Source organism: Labrus bergylta, chromosome 17 (genome assembly GCF_963930695.1).
Source record: "Labrus bergylta chromosome 17, fLabBer1.1, whole genome shotgun sequence".
Lineage (NCBI taxonomy): Eukaryota > Metazoa > Chordata > Actinopteri > Labriformes > Labridae > Labrus > Labrus bergylta.
Genome location: NC_089211.1, coordinates 1,687,382 through 1,711,663, shown reverse-complemented (window position 1 = coordinate 1,711,663; position 24,282 = coordinate 1,687,382). Strand labels below are relative to the sequence as shown.

General features: G+C 40.2%; 1 protein-coding gene across 2 annotated transcripts in view; it reads right to left on the bottom strand.

Moving 5' to 3' along the window:
- Window positions 1–23,969, bottom strand: part of phf24 (PHD finger protein 24) — a 38,806-nt gene extending 14,837 nt beyond the window's left edge. The window contains exons 1-3 of one of the 2 annotated variants that reach the window (XM_029276746.2): window positions 23,499–23,969; window positions 5,258–5,673; window positions 2,119–2,304 (exon numbers count right to left, since the gene is read on the bottom strand). In XM_029276746.2, coding sequence (XP_029132579.2) covers window positions 2,119–2,304; window positions 5,258–5,671 — 600 coding nt within the window. In that variant the 5' untranslated portion in view covers window positions 5,672–5,673; window positions 23,499–23,969. The remainder of the gene's footprint in view (window positions 1–2,118; window positions 2,305–5,257; window positions 5,674–23,498) is intronic. The other variant, XM_020630577.3, reaches the window with a different exon arrangement.
- Window positions 23,970–24,282: the final 313 nt, after the last annotated feature.

The following is a 24,282-nucleotide window of genomic DNA, read 5'->3' as shown; positions in this document are numbered from 1 at the left end:
AGGTATAGCTGAATTGAGCTAGCAAAACGCCATAAAAAATAAATGTAAACAAACAACAGCACATAAAAAGTCTACAGCAGCAGTATGTAGATTAGGGGTTTCTTCATGTGCACATTTTCAAATCTTCAGCAACACAAGAGCAGCATCAATGTAGGTTTATGTTCATGTCCCCTGCAAATGTGACTATAAATAATGCAACAGTATAGCCTAATATATAATAGATTATATAGTGCCATTTAAAATACAACACAAATGACGAACAGTTGCCACTACCAACAGTTCCTTTCATGTCTGTGATGTATTCGTTACATTTGTCGTCATTTCTGCTCTTATAAGACTTATCACTCCCTTACTAGAAACCTGCCACTAAAAAGCAGATGGACTTAATGCAGGACAAGTACTGAACTTGCATTCACCATGGCAGACTAAAAATAGAACTTAAATCAATTAATTATTTGCTCCATGTCACTCTTTAAAGGGAACCTTCAACTTTGAACTTGGCATGACCCCGGGATCGTAGCCCGTAGGATTGCTACCAGATAGCATCGAGCATAGATATGAACTGTTATAAAGAAGGGTCACACTTCATGAACCCTTTCCTGCATCTGATTGGATGCTATTGAGCCATACAGTACATGCAGCCGTCTACTTTGAAGGCTGACTGTAAATCCACATTCAAGGGAACTCAGTCCACTGCCAGCAGCAGTCCCAAATGCATGTGTGAAATGAAATGTCAGATACACAGAAGGGGGGGATTTGTAACAGCTGACTGATGTGTGCTAACAAAGAAGCTGGTTTTCCCGCCCTCCCTAGAATTCACAATTTAAATAAAGATTTTCTCTACTTCTCTCTCCCCCCCCCCCCCCCCCCCCCACTGAATTGTCCCCTTCCACCCTCATTCCTCTCATACACTGAAGGAGCCGGCAGCCAGAGACAGAGGACCCTTCAGTGTCCTTCCTCAGATTGTGTGAAAACGCCCCCCCTCCTCTAAGCACAAATTTGGCAAGTGATTTCGCTTCTCAGGGCTGGCGAAAGACAGAGAAGCACCTACTCCGCTCTGAAGGGTCCTTTAGCAAAAGCCCTCTTCAGCTGTTTATGCCTGAATTAAAGCAGATCTCTTCATGCGTCAATGAGGTGGCGATCAGCAGAGAGGCATCAGTCATGGCACGGCACCTTGAATATCTGAGGCGCTAGGTGTTTGTTTTACTGTTTTTAAATCAGTAACACTGTTCTGTGGAAAAGTTCTCATTTATTTTAACACTTACAGTTTTTTACAGCAGAAAAACGGCTGCTGGACATGTTTCATTTGAAACCATTCAACAATTACAGTTGCCTGAAACAAAAGACTGCATGTCCAAATCTCTGCTGTAATTGCTGAAATACTGTAGTACTTTCATTAGCAACTTCAATGTTGATGCTTGTAGCCTATAGGTTTATCAAACATACTCACCATCCCAGAAAGTACAAGGAAACAAGAGCCATTGTTATGCACCTGTGCATTCCCTGCTACGACGGCAAATGTTGGCAGTGAAAAAAAAATGGCTATAAGTTGTTGTATAGTTATTGTTTTTCTCTGCAAGTTGATGCATAACAAGTGGCAGCTTCATACACATCTCTGTATAATGTTTGATGTTTAAAAAAGGTAAAATGCTCTGTCTGCTAGCTAGCAGGTAGCTCAGCAGTCGTCTAGTCAATGTGACTGACATCTTAACAGGTTGTCAAAGTGTTCCAGGGAGAGGTTTCAGAACATCCTATCATGGGCCTCCAAGAACAAGCACAGTGTGACAGCACAGTTGTCTGCAAAGCTAACAGCTCCAGCTGCTCCAGTGTGGAGCTGTCAACATTACGTGTTGTCAGTCAGATGTCAGAACCCTGTGATTGCTGTGATTAAACAGCACTTAGTCATTACTGCCATGACTGGCCATGTAGACTTTATCAAAAGGCGAAATAACTGAATTATTTTGAAGTCAAAACAAGATCACTTTTTGTGATTCAATGAAGACAAAAAAAGGCAACACTTGTGTTTGATTAACACGATAACCCACTTGGTGTAATTTGTTTCAGCATATATCCGTGCGTTTACATTCATGTTGAAGGCAGCGAGCTGTGAAGACTTACACAATAGTAGCAGCTCCAGCCGGTAACAGTGTGGGCTGTATCTCTCATCTCTTGCAGGGCCTCGGCGCGCAGATAGCCCAGCTCTCTCAGACAGCCGTCGTGGAACACTCGAGTGCAGATCCTGCAGGGATACAGGTCATCTGCCGTCCACACCTCACACACATCACACATCTCATCGCTCGGTGGCTGGGGAGCAGGATGAAAAAACAGACGTGTCTGTCAGATTATGTGTAGATTATTTGATCTAATATCTTGGTTGGGTAGAACACATAGACAAACAAGCACTGCTGTGTATCCTGTCCATCAAAGCTCTGAATGACAGGCCAGAAGGGAGAAATTTGGCTTCAGTCGTAGGAGTGTGGTTTGATTGTGGGATTGTATAATGTATAAATTGTTGGTGTCATATTCACTGCTCACGGTCTTAGGTAGATTAGATGATATCTGCCTGATATATCACATAATAAAGAATTGTATTTTTGTCTGACGTGTTCATTGTCTGTATTTCTTAAACTTGTCTGTGGACTCCATTTATAGCCACAGTACACTCAGATGTCAAGCCAGGGAAGATGACTGTGGAATGCCATGGCTGGATAACCTCATGTTCACACTGAGTTCTATCCTTGCTGGTGTTTTCTTATCCTTATTTCAGGAGCGAAGCACAGGCTTCAGGGGCTGTAGACACATCTCAGCCAACACGTCTAATTTCCCAAGTCACAGCTTAATCCTAGAGTTACGGCCCACCTCTTGTGACCTGATGGCAGTGTTTAATCATTTAAGTTTCCGTCTTCATAGTCCCATTCCAAACGCAATCTAAGCCTTCAACGGGGGCTTAGACGGGCAGACATGTTCATTCATCAACTCCCTAACATGCTGGGAGTTATCATAAAATGAAGCCCTCCAGGCTTAAAGTTTCATTACGCCACACTGTCTAACCAGGATTCCTGTGTAGAACAGCATATTGTAGCTGCTCATAAACTTAGCAGGGCATAGAGAGAAAGATGAGTTCTACTAGATCAGCTTATACTAAAGAAAACGGTGTGTTGAAACATTGAGGGTTCAAGCCCTTAGGAGCATGACAGTACTCAGTTACTTTCCCTAAAACTCACCTGTTGAAGCATGATTTATATTTTTTTTACAGATTTGCAAGGCCTTATTCTCAAAAGGACTCTGTAGCTTTTGTGTGTGAGACATAAAGGCAAGGACTAGTTCACAGAGCACAAGCAAAGATTTAATAGAAACCCTGAATGGCTGCAAAGCATATCAACATCTCTGTGTGGCAGTGCTAGTCACATGTATTTTAATGAGCTGTTGTGCAGTTAGTTGGGGCAAAAGATATACTGTATGGGGTCCCTTTCTATGCAAATGAGCATCAGTATGAAAATCATCTCATTCACAAACCAAGACCAATTCTAAAAGATGGTGTCAGCTGCGCCACTGTTTTTCACTAACAAAGGTTCCAGTGATCATGACAACAACTCCACCTGTGGATCACAAAAACATGTATTTATCTGTCTGTAAATTGTACATCTATTTCTAATTTTCTGTTAATGTAATAAAGGGTTAAATCAGTTTGGCACAAACCTGGCACATACTGTAAAATCTCTACGTTTGGAGATGGTCTGCGTTGTAAACGCAGGACTTAGTGTTTGTGTTTTTTTGTTTTTCTTCTCTTAGGGCTTGTTACAGGCAGGGAGCCAACACTGAAACTCACATCTGTAAAGTCTGCACAATAAACTGCACAATAAACTTCACAATAAACGGGGAAAAGTGTCCCCTCAGCACAGCTCTGCGCGTCAGCAGAGTCTTATAGCTGGTGGAACTCAACTATAAGACTCCAACGAAGAGCTACCTGCTCAGAGAGGGACGACTCCACAGGCAATGTTTGCACTGTCTTTAAAGCAATATACTTTGTTTACTGGACCTTGAGACAGAGCTGATAGTGGGAGCAATTGATTGGCAATTTATTGACCTATCAGTGGACACATTCTATGTTCTATGGAACATAGAACATAGAATGTCCCACCCCCCTGATTTGTGAGTAACGAATTATGTGTGTGAAATGAGGAAGAAATTTAGTCCCAAATAGTTATTGATTTTGCATTTTTTTGTTTGCAATACTAAATGTAAATGAATTTCATGGGAAAACATATTAAACATGATTAATTAATGACAAAGATACTACCAAGATGAGCTGAATACACAAACGGACACAATAAATAAAAAATACTACTAAACAAATGAATGCATTGCTCAAATTATTAGCGCATAGTGAAGTAAGTCTATTGGTTTGTTTCATGTGGGGAATTATTTTTTCCTTTTGAGATCCTATCTTTAGCATCAACAACTAGATACAACTTAGTGTCATCAGCATAACAGTAATCATGACAGCATTGACATTTGGGAAGAGGCCTACATGGAGAGAATAAAACTGGAACCAAAATTAACATTTTGAGTATGCAACACCTTGCCTGTAAATACCATCTCAGATTTTGTTTTTCCGTCGTTGGGATCAGGTTTAGTCTTCCCAAATCTGTAACTGGACTCTTTTAATTCTCTACCTCTTGATGAAGTGAAGCATTAACAGTTCAGCAAGTTGCCAGGCAATGTTTACTCTCTGCAAAAAAAAAACCCTGATGGTGTCGGTGCCCCTTTGAACTCTACCCCCTGTTAGTCAGAGTCACCCTGGATTTGGTCACTCTCAGCTCTCTCAGCCCACCCACAAGATGCACACTGTGAAGAGTGCACAACAACAACAACAACAACAACAACAACACACATCACAGATAGTGTGTGGGAATAAAAAGCCTTACAATAAAACTCATACTTTTTCACCTTCAACAAGGGTGTTTAGATAAAGCTTAAGAGTCCCTTCTCCGCCTGTCTGAACTGCTTTATTGTCATGCCTAACTTGAGGGGAGGGGGGTAATAGGCTGCTGTTGCCATGGAGATTCTTTGACATCTTGCAGACATCTCTCTAATCCCGGGGCTTGGGGATTTAAAAGTGCATGTTTTCTCAAAGTAAAATGCTTTTTTAAAAAATATATGTACTGTATATATTTCTGCTTCAAATCACGCAGTGTTCTTTATTCGATGTGATACAGACTAGGATCAACAGCAACCACTTTCCATCCCATAATACCTGCTCTTTATTTTCCAGCTCAATCTCTATGGGCTGGTCATCATCGGCTTCCCTTTTGGGTCGCACGTAAGCAGGCGGTGTGAGCTGGTGGGTCTTGTCCATATCTTCAGGTTCCACTCCTTTCCCGTCCCGTAACCTCGACCATGCCTCCTGGTTGACCTTACACTCATCTCTGGCTGACGCTGTGGCCTGTTGGGAGGTTGACGGGCCTGCGGTACTGTCCGCTTCCTCTTTCTCTGCCTCCTCTGTGTTCTTTTCGTCAGGACTGGCTGAAGATTTGGCTTCAGCTTCCTCCACTTCTTCTATCTGTTTGACTATGGCGCGCTCCTTGACAGTTGCTTGGAAGGCGGAGACGACGGCGTTGCACTTCTGCACCTTCTCCACCTGCTGCTTCTTTGACATAAGCACTCCCATGGCTAAAGAGAGGTGGCGAGAGAAAGACAGAGAGACAAGTTATAGTTTGTGCAATCTATGATAACCCTGTAATACTGTGAAATATTCATGAGGTAATATCAAGTAATAACACCTATTAAAAATATGCAGATAAGATAAAGATCCAAGACTTAGCTAATTTGCTTTACCAGCACTGCACGGCTGTGATTTGCAGTAAACAAGCCCAAAGCCATCATCAAAATGTGCATACATTTTTCCATACATCATATATGATGCTCACTGAGGAATATTAAAAGTAACCAGGTTTCAGCTTTAGAAAAGATAAAGTCATAAGAAACCTTATTTGTGACGCCTTTATTTTGCTGCCTTAAGCCTATGTTGTCCCATTTGCTTTTTTTTTTTTTTTTTTAAAGGCTTTTATTTTGAAAGGAAAGTGGAGACTCTGCCAATTAAATGGAAAGTGAATAGGAACTGTAAACTTAATCGCAAAGGAGTGAAATGTGTAATGTCTTAACAACACATATGCATAAGGTTTGTTTCAGCTGTCTTTATTATAATGTTTAAACAAGATTTTTGCTTAAATATGCTTAAATAAGTAACTTAATAACTACTAGCAGGATAATTGAGTAAACTAGTTTTACTCCAGCCCTTATGCTTATACTCTTATACTCATTTTCAACAAGTTTAAAAAAGTCTCAGAGCTTCCCAAAACATGTCTTTCCCGCAATTCACACATACTCCGTACGCGCCGTGGTCCGTCAGCGCCACGGTTTTGCTGCATCGGACGGCTCGCGCCCATTCACACTGGATCTGTTTCTGCGACGTCAGCGCAGCGGAGCGCAGCCATGACACATCACAGGAGAACAACAAGATCCCGCGGGAATAAAGAGAAAAACATGCAAACAACATGTTGCTTTGTCTTTCTGAGGATGCATTGTTGTTCATTCAGTTCCTGTTTTGACGTAATGTTGATAAAGTGATGAAAAATACAATCACGAGTCCGTATATTGTGTTTTATTTTGAAATTGACTGGATGTTCTGTGCGTTTCCTTGTCTGACTTCCTGTCCGGGCTGTCATATTCTGTCCAGCTTGATGTGAACTTGCAACTTGAACTTTTGAAATGTCTTGCCCTCAATCTGATCCTGTATTTCAGCATGCCTATAAACCCCTCTATTTCAGCCCTGCTCAGAACAGACTGTTTCTGTGTCGAAAGCTTATAATAAAAGTGAGATGTGTTCGACCATCACAACATATCCTATCATTTACGTTGAAAAGACAGAGTCAGAGGGCAGAACACTTAGCTGTGGGAGTGTCACCTATCTGTGAGGGGTTACTGCCCTTTGTGATGTCATGATGGGAAAATCTCCAAATCGCCTGTTTGAGCACACATTTTCTGGAAAGTGGAGCAGGAAAAAGAGAGGATGGACTTTTCTCATAATTGGGGGGTTTGTAGACAGGCCATGGACACATATTAGAAAATGTGTTGCATGGTAAGCATGTTAAAATTCATTTTGCATAATATTTGACGAGAATGGATAGAAAATAAGCTGTCATCACCTTTAACGGTCCTATACTTAAGGCAAAACAAATAAATAATGTTACACTATATGTAAATGGATATACAGTCGTGCATTGTGCATTCACACAGTGGTACCTGCCTGTTATTGAGTACCAGACCTGAGACCTGTAATCATATCCAGGGTATCTTTTGTGATCTGGCTTAGCCTTATAAAGGAGATAGAACTCAGGGGTCACAAAGCGCTGGCTATCATATCATATAACACATCAACTCGTCCATGAGCACGCTCACAAAGAGGCGTTACTTACAATGTATGAGCATTCACAAACCATTCACATTCTGTCAGTAGAATGACATATTATACCTATGAGCAAACTATGATATATCATACATATGAAGAAGTTAAAGACAAAATCTAGAATACAACTATGACAGCTTGCGGAATCTGAATGAAGAGATAAACTGACAAAAATGCCTTAATGTGTGATTACACTACTTAAGACTCAATATCCCTTTTCCCAAGATCAGTGCATGCATGCTCTGACTATAAAATACCTTTTTATTAGATGAAATTACCATCGCAGATGTTTTTTATATGGCTACTATGACAAGTTTAAGACTTAGAGCAGCAACCCAAATGGTATTAAATAAATGTATGGAGCCTTTTGAAATGATTTAAAGGAGATCTATTATGCTGATCCATATTTAGATAAATACATATTATTTATTTATATAGTTACGATGTTTGGTGTACCTACTAAACCTCAGCAAAGTTTGTTTTTAAATACAAGAAACACAGCTGTTGTGGTTGATTATCTTTAATTACATATTTTTATCCAAGAAAATCATCTGCGGTAGACAACATGTGTTACTGGTCTTTTGACACTCTCGCCCTCCCCCCTTTCTCCAATCAGCTCAAAAAACCTCTGTGATAAAGAGAATTAAATGGTGAGTGGGCGGTGTTTTGCACAGGCTGATCTCTTATCCTGACTATAACCTGCTCCAGAGCAGGTTGGGAGTGCAGTATTAGTGACCATGGTGATGTACCTTGGTAAGAAGTTAACAGCACTTTAGCACCTTAGCACCTTTGCAGCACTAAAAATCCCTGAGCAGTACAGACCATATTTCACTACCTCAAATAAAAGGTAAAAGACTTGCATGAAAAGTTAATGGAAACAGCAAAAAGCACAGATAGTAAACCACCTGGAGAACTGGTGCAATAATGTTTTTTTTTTTGTAAAATATAGAATAAATCCAATAAGGAAAAAGTGAGAACTTGCTTCAGTCAAACACTGAGATGAGATCAGCAGCCAATGAAAATAGGTACTGTCTTTTCATTTCAGACATCTTTATGTACTCACTGAACACCTTGGGCCCTTTCAAATCTCCCTCATCTCATTCTTTCAGAAACACATCCCTGAACTCCTATCCTCATTACTTATAAATGCGGCTCCTCTGTTCCTGCTCCCACATTTGAATAGGCTCAGTTGTAGTATTTCATTACTCATTTCAAACCTCAGGACAATGTAGATATAGAACAAAGTGAGACTTTTTTTGTTTAGTTTTGATGATTCAACACAAACTTCATAAACCATTTTCTATACACCAGGTGTGAGATGTCAAATCCCAAATAAGACCTTAGGAACCCTGTGACTGTTTCAGATTGTTCAGACAACATGAGCAAAATATGTAGCTTAATACAAGTATGTTCTTCCTATTATAATGAAAAAGGGATTCTGTACATATTGATGTTGAATAAATACTTTGCTCTTTTGTTTCTGGCTCTTTATATCTCTTCCTGATGAGAGTGTCATGAATCTCAGTGCCCCATAACTAGCCACTCTTTAAATTCCAACAGTACATGCTCAAAATATTAAGACTTCTGATCACTACCATCAAGATTTGTGATGGTTTGGAAGGTCCTTTATCTAGGGTTTTTGAATCGTAAATTTAATCATTTTCAAAGGAATTTTAATATTATGCCACGTCGGGTGTTTGTCATCTTATTCCCTTTACCACATTGTCTTCATTGGTCAGGGATTTGTGGTGGTGTGACATCCACACAAAGCACTTCTCCCTGTGGATTAGCAAGACACATCACTTTTTTGTCAGGTAAATTAACTTGCATAATAATGTCAGGAGGCCAGAGTTGCTCAGGGTTCAGAGACCCCCAAGAGGTTTTACATTTGGTGTGTGTGTGCGTGCGTGCCTGTGTGTATGTGTGTGTATGGAATGTGCGCTTCATTATAATGATTCCACAGTAGAATACTCATAAACTGCATCAATCCCCACAGCCTGCTGAGTTCAGCTAGTTTCTCTTTTCAATTCCGCCTGTTTACCAAATGAAATGACTTCAGATCAGATGAAATAAGATCATATTTATTGGATCCTGGGGAGATTATTAGCTGCAATCTCCCTGCAGGTTTTCAGTGACTTTTTTTTGCTTGAACACCTTTAGACTGCTGAGCATTTGTCTGAAAAGCCAAGACAATTTTTTGCTGAAAAATGTAGAAACGATAGTTTGACCAAAGGTAATGAGGATGGCTTGTGAGTTTTCCACTGGTTTATGATCTTCATGTTCATGCTGTAACTATGAAGACATTTTAATTGTTCAAAAAGTGATTGCCTTCAAGCTGTCTTGACAAATCTAATTATTTAACTTTATCAAATAAAGAGTGGCATTCGCTAATTTGCATCCTTTGTCATCAGATACAAATGGTATTAAAAGTCACATATTCTCCTCCATTTCAACAAGTTTAAATAAGTCTCAGATGTCCCTGAAATATGTCTGTGAAGTTTCTTGTTCTATATCCACTCTGATCCTGTATTTGATCATGCCTATAAACCCCTCTATTTCAGCCCTGCTCAGAACAGGCTGTTTCTGTGTCTGTACCTTTAAATATGTAAATGAGCTGTATTGGACCACGCCCCTATCTGGAAGGGGATGCTAAAGGTGAGAAGGCAGACACAGAGGGCAGAACAAACACCTAGCTGTGGGAGTGTCACACATCAGGGGGAGAGGTTACTGCCCTTTGTGATGTCATGAAGGGAAAATCTACAAACAGCCTGTTTGAGCACACATTTTTGTCGAAGTAGAGGGAGAAAAAGATGGAGAGATGCACTTTTCTCATGATTTTCAGGGTTCGTAGACAAGCTAAGGACACATATTAGTGTTCGAACAACACGGTTAACTGATTTTGCATAAAATCTATCTTTTTTAAAGATAGATTAAAGAAATCTATCTTTTTTAAAGATTTATTTTTTGGGCTTTTTGTGCCTTTAATGGAGAGATAGGACAGTGGATAGATTCGGAAATCAGGGAGAGAGAGAGGGGATTGACATGCGGGAAAGGAGCCACAGGCTGGATTTGAACCTGGGCTGCTCGCTTGGAGGACTACAGCCTCCATACATGGGGAGTGCACACTGACCACTTCACCACCAGAGCCCCATAAAATGTGTCTTTTAAGGCAGAATAATGACTGGTCATTTTGCTCCTTCTTCAATGCTTTAAAAGGCAGAACAATTTTCTCTTGACCTTGAGCTTATATCTTTTAAAACAGCAGCTGAACTCTAGAGAAAATAGTCTCATGTAATGCATTATTCATAAAGAATTTCAGTGAGATCCTTTACCGTAAGATGGTGTAGCAAGGTTAGAAAAAAAAAGAAGCAGAAACTGACTTAGTTCTAATATGTACTTAACTGTAACACAATTGTGAATTCAATTATTGATAAAAGGTGCCTGCCATAGATTCAAGTTGATTACATGGTACTTATGGACATGTGTCTTTGGCACTCAAATGCAATCCCATCCATCCATGCTGCTCATAAGTGCTTGTGTGAAATTTGATCGCATTTATCCGAAGTGAAATGGGAGTAATTCCCACTCTCTTCCTCCCAGGCTGAGACTCTAATAGCCTGCCAGGCCTTATGTTCTCATGCTGCCTTTACACTCACACTTGGAAGACTGTGGAAGACACAGCACTCAGGCTGCACTATCTCTTGTTTCATGCATTTAAATAATAATAAAAAATACACCAAGAGTTAGTAACAAAGAAATGACAACAGGACAACAAGTCAGAGTCAAAATCGCATGGATATGTTTCATGCAAAAAAATATCTATTTTTGCAGCTGTGTCTAAAAAAGGAAGCCAACAGTAAAAAACAGCTGCAGGGTAGCTGACTCCATCAGCAGGTAGGGCTCTGTTTTGGGCATGTTGCATAGCCACAATGGAAAAATGACAACATGAAGTATACTCCAAAATACCTAAATGTCCACTGAAAATTGCTGAAGTGTGTTTTTGATGTATTCTATTGTTCCACAGGAATTAGAAGAGGTGCTCAAAGTTGTACAGAAAGGGAAAATTGTGCAGATGATGGCAGAAAATATTCAGTTACAGGTCAGAAAATACCTTTTTATATGAGCTATGTATACTTACTGCCAAGCTTTACTCTGTGGGAAAATTCTAGCACACTAATTATCCTCCTCAAGGACATCCACTTTATTTCAAAGGTCAGTCCTCCTAGTAACAACGTCCTCCTGGAGTCTTATAAATGACACGGACATGATGAGAATATCCAATGATTAAAATATACACATTTGTAGGCCTCTTGAAGGCTGCAAAGAGTGCTGTGTTATCCTATCCACAGGAATGACAATCAGCTCAGTAGGTAGTCTCTTAGCATAGATAAGCTGAGGCTGATCTGCTCTGTTATTTTAAAGCAGGATTTTTTTGGATAACATGGAGAAAAGGATATAAAACTAAGAATTTACAGAATCAAACTTTTTTTCTGACAGGAATCTCTTTCCAAACATTGTGAAATGCAAAGCAGTAAACAACATTGATCTTATGAACTATAAGGAAAACAAGTGGTGGGATGCAACAAAGGGCACCCAGCTTGCAATCCAAACATTAACACTACAGTAATCATATTTACTTTTATATTTTTTATACTTTAATTATTTATATCTTCAAATCCTACAGCAAAAAACTGTATTTATAAATTTATTATATTACCATATGTATGACATTTTCCTTCTGCAGACACTAAATGGTGCACATAACAGAGTGCTCATATGTGCTATGCATCTACTTTGGGTTTACATTAAGTTGAAAACAGTGTGTCTTAGACTTAGACTAGCTATAAGATGCACCTTAAGGCATTGCATAAAAAACAGGATAGGAAGTGAGAGGAAAGAGAGGGATGACTGCAAAGCTTTGAGAAAGGATCATCACTTATGGTAAGGGGTCACAAATGGACCAAGATCAAAAACAAAAAGTTCAGGACCTACGAGAAAAAGTAGGAAATAGAGACATACACAGTTTCTATCATAAGCCATTCATCTGCTGTTAAAATACTTCCACATAAAAGCACAAACTAATGTCTGGTTGTCATTTCATGGCAGACCATCAAGTTCTTCAACAGTCTAGATCAACATGGCAAAGTGACAGAGACAAGTTATTGCTGGCTTGGATATTGTCTGATCCACTTAATAATGGTGCGGTTGTGGCTCAGTGGTAGAGTCGGATGTCTCTAGACCGGAAGGTCAGGGATTCAATCCCCAGCTCCTGTAGCCACATGTCAAATCTGTCCTTGAGGAAGACACTTAAACCCAAGTTGCTCCTGCAGCTTTGTCAATGGTGTATGAATGTGTATGAATGGATGAGTTAATGCTGATGGACACTTTACATAGCATCATCTGCCATCAGTGTGTGAGTGTGGTGTGTATGAGTAGGTGTGACCTGTGGTGTAAAAGGCTTTGAGTAGTCAGAAGACTTGCTATACAAGCGAAAGTCCATTTATCATTTACTTAATATATACAAAACTCTCCAGGCAGAAATTCACAAACAACTCACACTGTCAACACAGACAATGTGGTCTCCACAGTAAAGGATGGCACAGTGATTATTGTAGGGACATAATTATCCACTCAAGTGACCTTTACATTCTGGCTCAGAGCATCGCTGGCACAGACATCCTTTAGATGCCAGAGATGCCTGCGAGGACCAGCTCATAAACTGCTGCCTCTTTCATATGAACCCCAGGGGGGAAAAAAGAGAAAGTCTGAGTTGGTTGATATATTGGTTTTGATTCTCAATTACTGTGCAGTGCAGATAATGGACCGTTCCATTTTAAAAGAGATAAACAACAATGAACAAATTGTTCTTTAATGGCCAACAAAGTGAATTGGCTTCACAAACAGTTGTAGGTAAAGAAAGATGCTGAACAATAAACCAAGAGCTATTAAAAGCCCCAAGGTCATTGCATACTGCATCAAATCAATCCCAGCAGTAAAATACTCAAATTTACTGTCATTATCCTGTGACAGTAAAGCCCATCTTTTTACTCAAAACATAAATCCTCTGCTGCAGCAAAAAAAAAGATATATTCATAGAGCAAGAAAAGAAAAACAGGGGAACAAGGGTTTGAATTCTTCAAACAGAGCTGTAAGTGAAGCAGGACATATCTGAGTGCACAGAAGACCTTGTCATTTTCAGGTTACCTTGTGAATTTTAAATAAGGGCTTCCTGTTTTTTTTCTTCCTCCATGCACCATCCAAGTCGATTCTGACACAAATGGGTCGGTGCCTGGCTTTGATACCTCAGTTTATTACATAGCGCTGGATAACCTGCCACTTGGTTGCCTTGCAAGTCTGTGATTCTAAAGCTTTGGACCACAAACCTGTCAAATTATGGAGCCGTTTTCCTGGATGACTGACAGCAACGTTTGTGAAGCATAACACCTGTGTGCACTTTATGCTCGCAAGAGAGATAGCTGGTGTGTTTTCTTTAAAATCTGTAAGAGCACTTTAGTGAGTATCTACACCAACGACATGGATACTTTTTGATGAACACACACATTCCATGTCAATCAAATGGTTAATTACAGCTTGGCTCATGCTTTTGTAGTTTTGGCATTTATATCAGTAGGCTAATAATAACATAATATTCACCAAGTTACTTGTGGAAATGTGCTTAAAAAGGGCCCGAAGCGACAAGAAGACCAAGCTGTCAGAAAATGATGCACATTTGTAAAGTATTTGTGTTTTGAGAATAATCATACATCAAATGTTAAAGTTATGTTCGTCCTTCTATAATTTGAGCTTGGCTTGTGCAGAGTTTGATTTATGGCCATGGACTGTAAATGTTAATGAACTATGCCTGAGTGACATCACCCTGTTCATCATCTGTTACTGCACGATGGCTATCGCTATGCTGTGTCAACTTAACTTTCAGTCAACCTAACGACAAGCTAAGAGCTGGAGATGAGGCTGGTTTTAAACCTCCTGACAAACCGTTACATCGCGCCTGCCTGTCAATGAGGTCAGCTTCATGCCTTATTGTAAACAACGCTTATCCTTCATAAAATTAAAACTGATGAGTTATCATAAAATATAACCGCCTTACAGTGTGTGCCGATCAAGACATGAGCTAATCAGACCTATTTCTACTTTTTTAACCAGGCTGTAAACTTGCTGTAAAAAAAGGGCTTGTTTGAACGGGTGTACTTCCAGTGCTTCTCAAGCCAGCCTCAAGAGGACACTCGACAAACAGTTATCATGTTATCAATAACAGACTGCTCAAGTACGCAAAATAATTTTAAACTTTTGGTTTAAAAGTTTTGGGTTTGAGTTGTGAGATTAGATATGATTACTGAAGCCTCTGCCATTGTAAGAAAAAACACATATCCAGGGCGTGTCGTTTGCTCGATGCAGGGACTTGAACAGTGGAGGAACAGCTATCCTCTCTGGCTAGCATCAAAGCTTTTGTGTTCCATGTTAGCCTGTGAATGTTAGCCACTGGTTGACCTTGGAGTATTTGGTTTCATTTTGAGTTGTGTGAACCTGAGTCAATCTTTTGGTGGCTTGATATGGCGCTAATGCTATGCTATGCTATGCTATAGTGCAAGCAGTAGTTGTAGAAGTAGCAAGAGCAGTATTCACTTTCCTTCAAACTGTTGGCTAGCCTGGGTGCTAAACTATAATACTGTAGTTCTTTAAACCATGTTTCCACTTGTGATACATACAAAAGGATACAAGTCATTCAACTAATTTTTATTCATAATTAGTGGGTGGGGATTCTTAAAGACACTTTCCAGGTGATGCCAACTCAAAAAAAAAACAATACTGTATTTCAATACAATATAATAACATTCTGTGCGTCCTTACTTATAAATCTAAATAAAGGTATGAATACTGACTCCAAATATTGGCTTATGTGTTTGATCATCTGTATTTATTTATGGTCCTCATAATGATGGTGTAATATTTCCACATTAAAATAATTTCTTAACTGGTATAATGCAAAAGTCTAAAAGCTAAACACTTGCCATGATGAATATCTCATTTTTCCTCAAGTTCCAAATGTATCAAAAAAAATTGATGCCACTGAGGCTCGACCATATACGCAAAATGTATCCTCCATATTACATTTGAGGGCAGTTCAAGTTGAGGAGGATAGGACGAGACTCCCTCAGGCTTGTCGACATTCAGAAGGTTTCAGCAGCAGCTGCCTCTGCTGCTCTGCTTAGAGGACCCCTCTGAATGATTTAAAGCCCCTGGATAAAAAAAGAACTGGACCAAAAGAGGAAAAAGAGGGCCACTCCTTGGGGCAGAACCTGACATATTGAAGAATAAATGTGACGCTATCAAGCTAAAGTGCCAGAGACTATTATTAAGATGGGTAAGAATACCATAAACGTAATAGTTTTGATGACTTGTGTTCCAGGATCTATGATTATCCTACAGTCAAAATGAAGTGAAACACTAGTTTTAAGAGATGTAAATCAATTTATTTTCCCTATTAAACTTTATATACTTTTTTATTTTACTGAGTCTATTAAACATTTTAGACTCAAATGGCTTTCATTCTCTTGATTCATGGAAGCATCAGAGCGTAAAGAGCTCTCAGATGATGAAGCTCTCAGGAGAATCTTGGTTTAATTAATTATTGATAATTTCGGGAGGGGGGGGGGCACCAAAGTGCTCTTCATATACTTGTGATTCTTTTCCTGCTCCTTCGAGTAATGGTTTTGTAATCTTTTCACCCTTCACCCATTTATTTGTCCAACCAGAACATGTCGGGAAAAAACGTCTTCTACATCAGTTCACAACAACAATAACATCCATTACACTGAACTGGCATTGCTTCACTGTGTTTCAGATAAAAATGTTATTCCACCTTCGGTTATTCTATGAATGCTATGATCTACAGAGGAGGGAAAAAAATACATTTTGTCTGATCTATTTTTGTCAGATATACTGGTGGCAAGAGGTGAGTATACGATGCTTAAGCAGGGAATGAATCTTAGTTTTCTCTTGTAAGCAGCACTATGTTGGAGGTCAGTGGGGACAGCTTAAGGTCCATATTAGTATTCAGTCCTCTGCTGGCAAAGTGTCACCATGGGGATGTTATTGAGATCTACAGGAGCTCATATAAAATACATTTATCAGATGCAGGAACTAGTCCACCACTATCAAATAAAATCTGTAATAACAGTCACTCACAGTTGGGTCTTCTTTCAGTGAGAATAGTTTAACTAGATCTTTTTTCTTTACGAGTACTTAACTCACTCGGTGCCGTACAGGAAATGCCTCGATGTTGCACAAGGTCACTCTGATTACATGGCAGATGGGCAGTTCCGAGATTTCAGTTGGGGATCGATTCAGTTCAAAAGAGAATGTAATGAAGTCTGTCACCAAAAGAAAGAAAAAAAAACAGGGATGGATTCTTCTTCTTACTTACAAAGCTCTTATGGCCAGGCAGCGTCTCATCTTAAAGAGCTAATAATGCTGTGTTACTCTTCGAGAAGATTACGCTCCCAGAATGCAGATCTGCTCGTGGTACCTACAGTCTCTAAATATACTATAGGAGGAAGAGCCTTCGGTGATCGGGCCCCTTGCCTTTGGAATCATCTAAAAGTCAGGGTCCGGGAGGCAGACACTCTTTGTACTTTTAAGAATAGACTTAAAACTTTACTTTTTGATAAGGGGCGGCTGCGACTCATTTGGTAGTCGGTCATCTCTCAACATGAACAATCTACTCACAGCAAGCCCCTCCCCCACTCCTCACACCTGGTGTCACTCTTTTTCTCCTTCTTCTCTGTCCTCCAATAACTGTCATACACTCTCTACTGTCACAGACCACAGCACTGAATTCACTATCCCTGTACACGTCACCTGTAGACTGTCTCATCAACATCTGTCACCTGTCAATTACTGTAACCACTCCAATCTCACCCAAGTACGCCTCCAACCTCTCCCACAACCAACTTTTAATTGCACTTCAGCTAACTTTGGTCTTTTAAATATCAGATCCCTTAATAATAAATCTTTTATCTGCCTTGATTTTATAAATCATAATAATCTTGACTTTTTTATTGTCACTGAGACCTGGTTGACCATGGGAGATTGCAGTCCTCTGATTGAAGCAACCCCCCCTGATTTCACTCACCTTCATCAGCCCAGGATGTCAGGCCGGGGAGGGGGGGTTGCTGTTATTCATAGAAAAGATTTTAAATGCTCTCCAATTATTCACACTCATTTTACATCATTTGAGCATCTTGGTTTTATTGTTAATTTAAAAGATCCTGTGCTAATTTTAATCATCTACAGACCACCCAGACCTAACAATGTATTTATTGCAGAGTTTTCAGAGTTTCTATCACATTTTATTTCTAAGTATGATAAAATCCTTGTTTTAGGTGATTTTAACATACATGTCTGTTGTCCCTCTCAGTCCCTTGCGGGTGATTTTATGGATATTCTAGAATCTTTTAACCTTACTCAGGCAATACAGGAACCCACTCACTCTAAGGGCCACACACTTGATCTTGTTTTATACAGTGGTCTCAGCCCTAACAACTTTGAGACAAAGGATATCTGTGTGTCAGACCACAAACTGGTTTTATTCAGAGTGGTTCTATCTCAGCCACCTTTTATTAGCAAGGCACCTGTCCGCAGCAGGGTTTTTAACTCTACGTCTGCTAGCAAGTTTAAGGAGCTTTTTATTTCTGTCTCTTCAACTGCCTTTTACCAACATTTTAACACAGAGGAGCTGGTCTCCTCTTTTAATCTCACCTGTCAAACTGTGCTGGACTCTGTTGCTCCTTATAAAGACAAAAAACCTAACAGAGTCCCACAGCCAAGGCTAAACGAACTGACTCAGGATCTAAAAAGAGACTGCAGAAGGAAAGAACGAAAATGGAAAAAAACAGGCTTGCATGTATTTTATGAAATATGGAGAGATTCAATGATACAATACCAAAAGGAAGTTAAAGGCGCAAGAGCAGCATTTTATTCTAATCTGATTTTAGCCAATCATTCTAACCCCAGAATTTTATTTAAGGTTTTAGAATCAATCACCACCCCCTCCCCTTCTTATTTTACTGATCCTTCTCAGGATCTATGTGAGAAGTTTTTAACTTATTTTACTAATAAAGTCAAGGACATTAGGCAACAAATCATCCCCCCAGACCGTATTTTAGACACCAGCAGGGAACTTAACAGTTATTTTAGCAGTTTTGAGCCAGTGTCCTTGACCTTTTTAGCTGAAATTTTAACCCATATGAAATCAGCTACGTGCAGCCTTGATTTTATTCCCACAACATTTCTCAAAGAGGTTTTTAACACAGTTGGACCCAGTATTTTATCCATTATTAATAGTTCCTTGGCGGAAGGTGTAGTCCCCTCTGCTTTTAAACATGCTGTGGTCCAACCACTTTTAAAGAAACCCAACCTTGATCCCACTGATTTTAACAATTTTAGACCAATCTCAAAACTTCCATTTTTATCAAAGGTTTTAGAAAAGGTGGTCTCAACACAACTTTTATCTTTTATGACTGAAAATAACCTCTTTGAGAAATTCCAATCCGGTTTTAGAGCTTGCCACAGCACAGAGACTGCCCTCCTCAAGGTAACCAATGACCTTCTTTTAGCAGCAGACAGAGGGGAGGGCAGAATTTTAATTCTTTTAGATCTTAACGCAGCTTTTGATACTGTTGATCACACAATTTTAACTGATCGTCTCAGACATTGGGTTGGTTTAAAGGATACTGCACTTAGCTGGTTTTACTCTTATCTTTTAGAAAGAACCTTCGCGGTCACCATCGGTAACTACTCCTCCTCTACCTCTAACATTACCTGTGGTGTACCGCAAGGTTCGGTTTTAGGTCCCATTTTATTCTCCATTTATATGCTGCCTCTTGGCCAAATAATTGAACGCCACAATGTCTCCTTTCACTGCTACGCAGACGACACACAGATATACCTTCCTTTGAGACCTGAGGACCCTAGGAGCCTAGCTGCTGTCAGAAACTGCCTAAGCGATATCAACTGCTGGATGGCGCAAAACTTTCTCCAACTGAACAATTCTAAATCTGAAATCATAGTATTCAACCCGCCAAACACCACTCATATCTCAAAGAGCAGCCTCGGTCCCTTATTCACCAATGTCCAACCCACCGCCAGAAATCTAGGAGTAACATTCGACTGCAATCTCACCTTTGAATCCCATATCAAAACAGTTGTCCGATCAAGCTTCTTCCATCTACGCACCATCTCCAAAATTAAAACAATCCTAACCCAACAAGACCTTGAAAAGATCATCCACGCCCTCATCTTCTCCCGACTTGACTACTGTAACTCCCTCTTTTCCGGAATCACAAATAAGTCACTGTCTCGCCTCCAGCTGGTCCAAAATGCAGCAGCTAGGCTTCTTACTGGTTGTAACAGACGACATCACATCACTCCAATTTTAGCTTCATTACACTGGCTTCCTGTACGTTCTAGAATCGATTTTAAGATTTTACTCATTACTTTTAAAGCACGGACGGGGCTGGCTCCAAGCTATATAACAGAGTTACTGACACCATATGAGCCAGCCCGCAGTCTTAGATCCTCGGGTGGGAGCCTCCTGGTCGTTCCAAAGTCGAGACTTAAAACTAAAGGTGACCGGGCCTTTTCAGTCAGGGCCCCTCGACTTTGGAACGACCTCCCTGAGGAGATAAGACTCGCAGACTCCCTCAATTCTTTTAAATCCCTTCTTAAAACATACTTTTACAGACTTGCTTTTATGTGATGTCGTCTTCTTAATGTCTTCTCTTACTGGTTTTACTATTTTTATCTTCTTCTACTTCTTACTGTCTTTTATTTATGGTCTTATCTCGTATTTATGCTCATATCTTAATCTCCTCTTGTGTTTTAACTTGGTAATTTCTTATCTTACTTACTTTGTCTATTTATGTTTCGTATTTATAGTTAATTTTTATTTTTATTAATATTATAGTTTTGGTTTTTTTTTGATCCTTTAACCACTTGTTTTTATTTCCTTTACTGCGCTTACCTTCTCATTGCTTTTTATTTGCTTTTATCTCTTAGTTTCTTACATCTTTTTAAATCTTTGGTCCTCTTGGTCTCAGCTCATGTTGTTGGGTTCTTGTGTTCCTGGGTTCTTATGATGGTTCTTATGATGGTTGGGTTATATATGTCTGGTTGGGTATCGTGCACTTTGGGTTCTTTTCTGTTGAATTGTTTTTAATTATTTTTGGTATTTTGCATCTGTTATATTCTTACTGTTGTTAATGTTTTTCTGTGTTTAGTTTGCTTTGTTCTTGCTGTTTGTCAAAGCACTTTGTAAACCTGTGTTTTTAAAAGGTGCTATATAAATAAAGTTATTATTATTATTATTATTATGAAGGATGATGGTTCAATCCCATGCTCCTGCAGCTACATGTCTGATGTGTCCTTGGGCAAGACACTTAACCCCGGATTGCTTTGGTGGCGTATGAGTGTGTATGAATGGGATTAGTTAGTTCTGATTATTCTGCCATCAGTGTGTGAATGTGTAGGTGTGACAAGCATGAAAACGTGCTTTGAGTAGTGAGAAGACTAGAAAAGCACTATACAAGCTCAAGTCCATTTACCATAAAGCTTATGGCTGGCGCAGGTATGGACCAGCTCCTAGTTATGCTGCTATAGGCTTAGACTACCAGGGAAACTGGAACCTTGAACTCCTATCTCTTTACCTCTCTCTCTTTGACATCATGCATTTACTGCATGTCACTATCTGTACATCTTAAGAAACTAATCACATACTTTCCTGGGAGCTCGTGCGCTCTAATGTCTTGTAGGTTCCTCAGGATTGTTGGTGGGGACAGCCTGCTGCTAACTAACTGCTCTTTTGTAAATGGTCGAATGTGTGAATTGGCGCTGTATAAATAAAAGTTTGATTGATTATTTGAAGAAGATTAATTTATTGTTGGATGTTTTCGCCATAGGGTGCTTTGCAAATATAGCAAGAAAACAAGTATGCTCAGGTGTCATGACTTTGGTGGTTTTAATCAAATTGTTCACCATATGTGATTAACTGAACAAGACAAAAAGTCATTAAAAAGGTAAAATGCCAGATTAATGTATTTATTCACCAGCTTTGGTTTAATTTTACCAATGATAATGCTTTAACCTTTAACTCCTTTTTCCCCGCTATCCAACACTAATCCACTGCTGTTGTCTTCTTCTTTCACCCAGCTGGCAACTTCTTCTTTGACCTATTATGTTCATGTTAGTCTTGTTCATGCCGTAAGCACCACTGTGAGGAGTCGTGTAGTTGTGCCATGGTGAATCAAATTGGCAGCGATATATTGTTGCCCCCCACACACACACACACACACACACACACACACACATGCACACACACTTTTACCAATATTGACACAGCTGAAGTTTAAATTTTTGGAACACTTGAATTGCTATTGGCTGGATTACAATAGATTACAAAAGTAATTTACAATCCAAAATCTGAATCAGTGGTTTTATTTTTACCTCACATCAGATCATCTATTTTCAAGCTACACTTTTACAACACCCCGTTATGTACTATCAACTAACACCTTATCTATCATAAAAGCATAAAAAGGAAGCAATTCTGGTCTTTCTAACATGTTACATGTACTGTATGAATACCCTCCCAGAGCTGTTGGATGTCACTGTTATGTGCTGATTAGAATCCAAACCAGCCCTCCTTTTCATTCCTTGTTTCAGAGGGGGGGGGGGGGGGGGGGGGGGGGAATTTTGAAAGGAAGCCCCACAAAGCATGCCTTTTCATAGGGATGAATCCCTCTTTAGCTGAAGATCTCACCCACAGACCAGGGAGGCAAAGACCTAGAACTAATTACACTAACGAGTTCACCCAGATCGCTGTAATAGTGAGTGAGGGGCATCATTAACAGCCATTAAAAATGGACACAGATGGAGGTACACTTGGACACACAGAGCCAAACAAATCAAGAAGAGCTGAAATATTGGTATCTTCTTTCCGTCTGGTTACGAGATTCCTCATTTCTTCTGAAAGAAACACTGTTGTGTGGATAAACCAACAGCCCTCCCCTGACATTTCACTGTCTCTTCTCCAGCCCTCCAGTATCAACCTGAGCAAAACAACATTCTCCACAAAAAAACATGATATGCTCAAGGCTGAGCAGATGCATATGGGGGTTTGTGAATGGACAAACAAAAAAAAGTGCCTGAATGGAGGAGGAATTTAAATCTCAATGCACGGTTAGGCTGGAGACATCACGTTGGCATTCAGGCGCTGCCAGGCAGAGAGCCAGTGCCAGCCAAACACTCTGAGAGAGAGTCTGACAATAACCACAGAACAGGCAGCAGTGAAGCAGCTCAGGCTGCAGGGATCTGTCACAGACTGGGGAGCAGGACTCGCTCCAAGGTTAACACGGAAATTGGCTTGTTTGAGGACCTACATGCATTGGCTAAAAGATAAGCACAGTAGGGGTTGTAAACAAAGACTGATGGAGGGCTTAATGGACAGCTGCACTCTCCTGTGGGACAGTTCTGGAGGAAGTGGACAGAGCAGCTGGGGAAAGAGCAAACTACTTAGGTCTGCTGCAGATATCATTTTGACTCATCCAGACATGCCATTAGTTGCAGACTCTCTCATTGGTACAACTCACTGTAAGGCTGCTTTACCTGTTCTAACAACAACGTCCCAAGAACTCCAATATGTTTTGTTTATATCCAACAATGCACTGTTTTGAAACCAGAGAGAGACAAAAGATAGCAATGTGAACTCCTGTAGTTTTTTTTACAATCGCGACGCGCATCCACACCCATGTGGATGTTGACCTAAATAATCTTCCATACAAGCATGTGTAATGAGGCTTTCCAGCAGTATGCACCTATAGGCGTCACGTTACAGCTCATGCTTGCAACATAATCGATACAAAATAAAATCTAGAGCAGCACAGTATACAGCATGACAGTTTTCAGTTTGTTATGTAACAATAGAGAAAGCCAAACAGGCTGCATGTTGACTCACCGTAAAGAGTGAAGGGCTGCTGTTCTCACTTTATCCTCTCTGTCTCAAGCCCGGCCGTCCAGCATGGCAAGACTTTGCTCGAATGAAATATGTGCGCCTTTCCTGGCCAGTCGGTAGCCCCGCAGAGAGATGAATGGCAGAGCAGTTTATTATTCCTTCCTCCTCACAGTCCACAAGAGATCATTTACAATCGGAAGCAGTTTCCCCTCCTTGGCAGGAATAGAGACTTCTTCAAGTGCCGTGGACAGCTCCGGTGCTGAAATCTTTCTCCTTTTTTTCTGTCCTCCTCCTCCTCTCTCTCTCTCTCTCTCTCTCTCTCTCTCTCTCCACCCTCCCAGCTTAATCCCTCGGCGTCAGGGGAGACAAACGTTGAGGCAAGAGGGGACCTTGGTGCATGTTCGCGGGGCGGACACTGAAGTTAGATCACAGATTTATAACCATCGATTTTCCTCCTTCGAAATCTCGATGAGTTAGTCAGATAAATTGTGGATTACTCAGCGAACCTGCAGAGTCTTGATAGGCCAGGATCACCAGGATCCTACTGTTCTAAAAAAAAACATTTGACAAGATGCTTCCTCTGCAGACAGTTGTGTAACCCGACATTTAAATCATAACGAGGGCTCGTTTGGAGGACGGGTGTGCAGCTTGAATTTTTGAACCGAATAGAGTCACATTTTCTGGAGAAAGAGTGGTGGCGGAGGAGTTGGGGATGTCTTCACAGCATGGGAGTCAGAATTGAGCATATGTGTGACATGGAGGCATTAAATGCATGCAGGGCTGCATC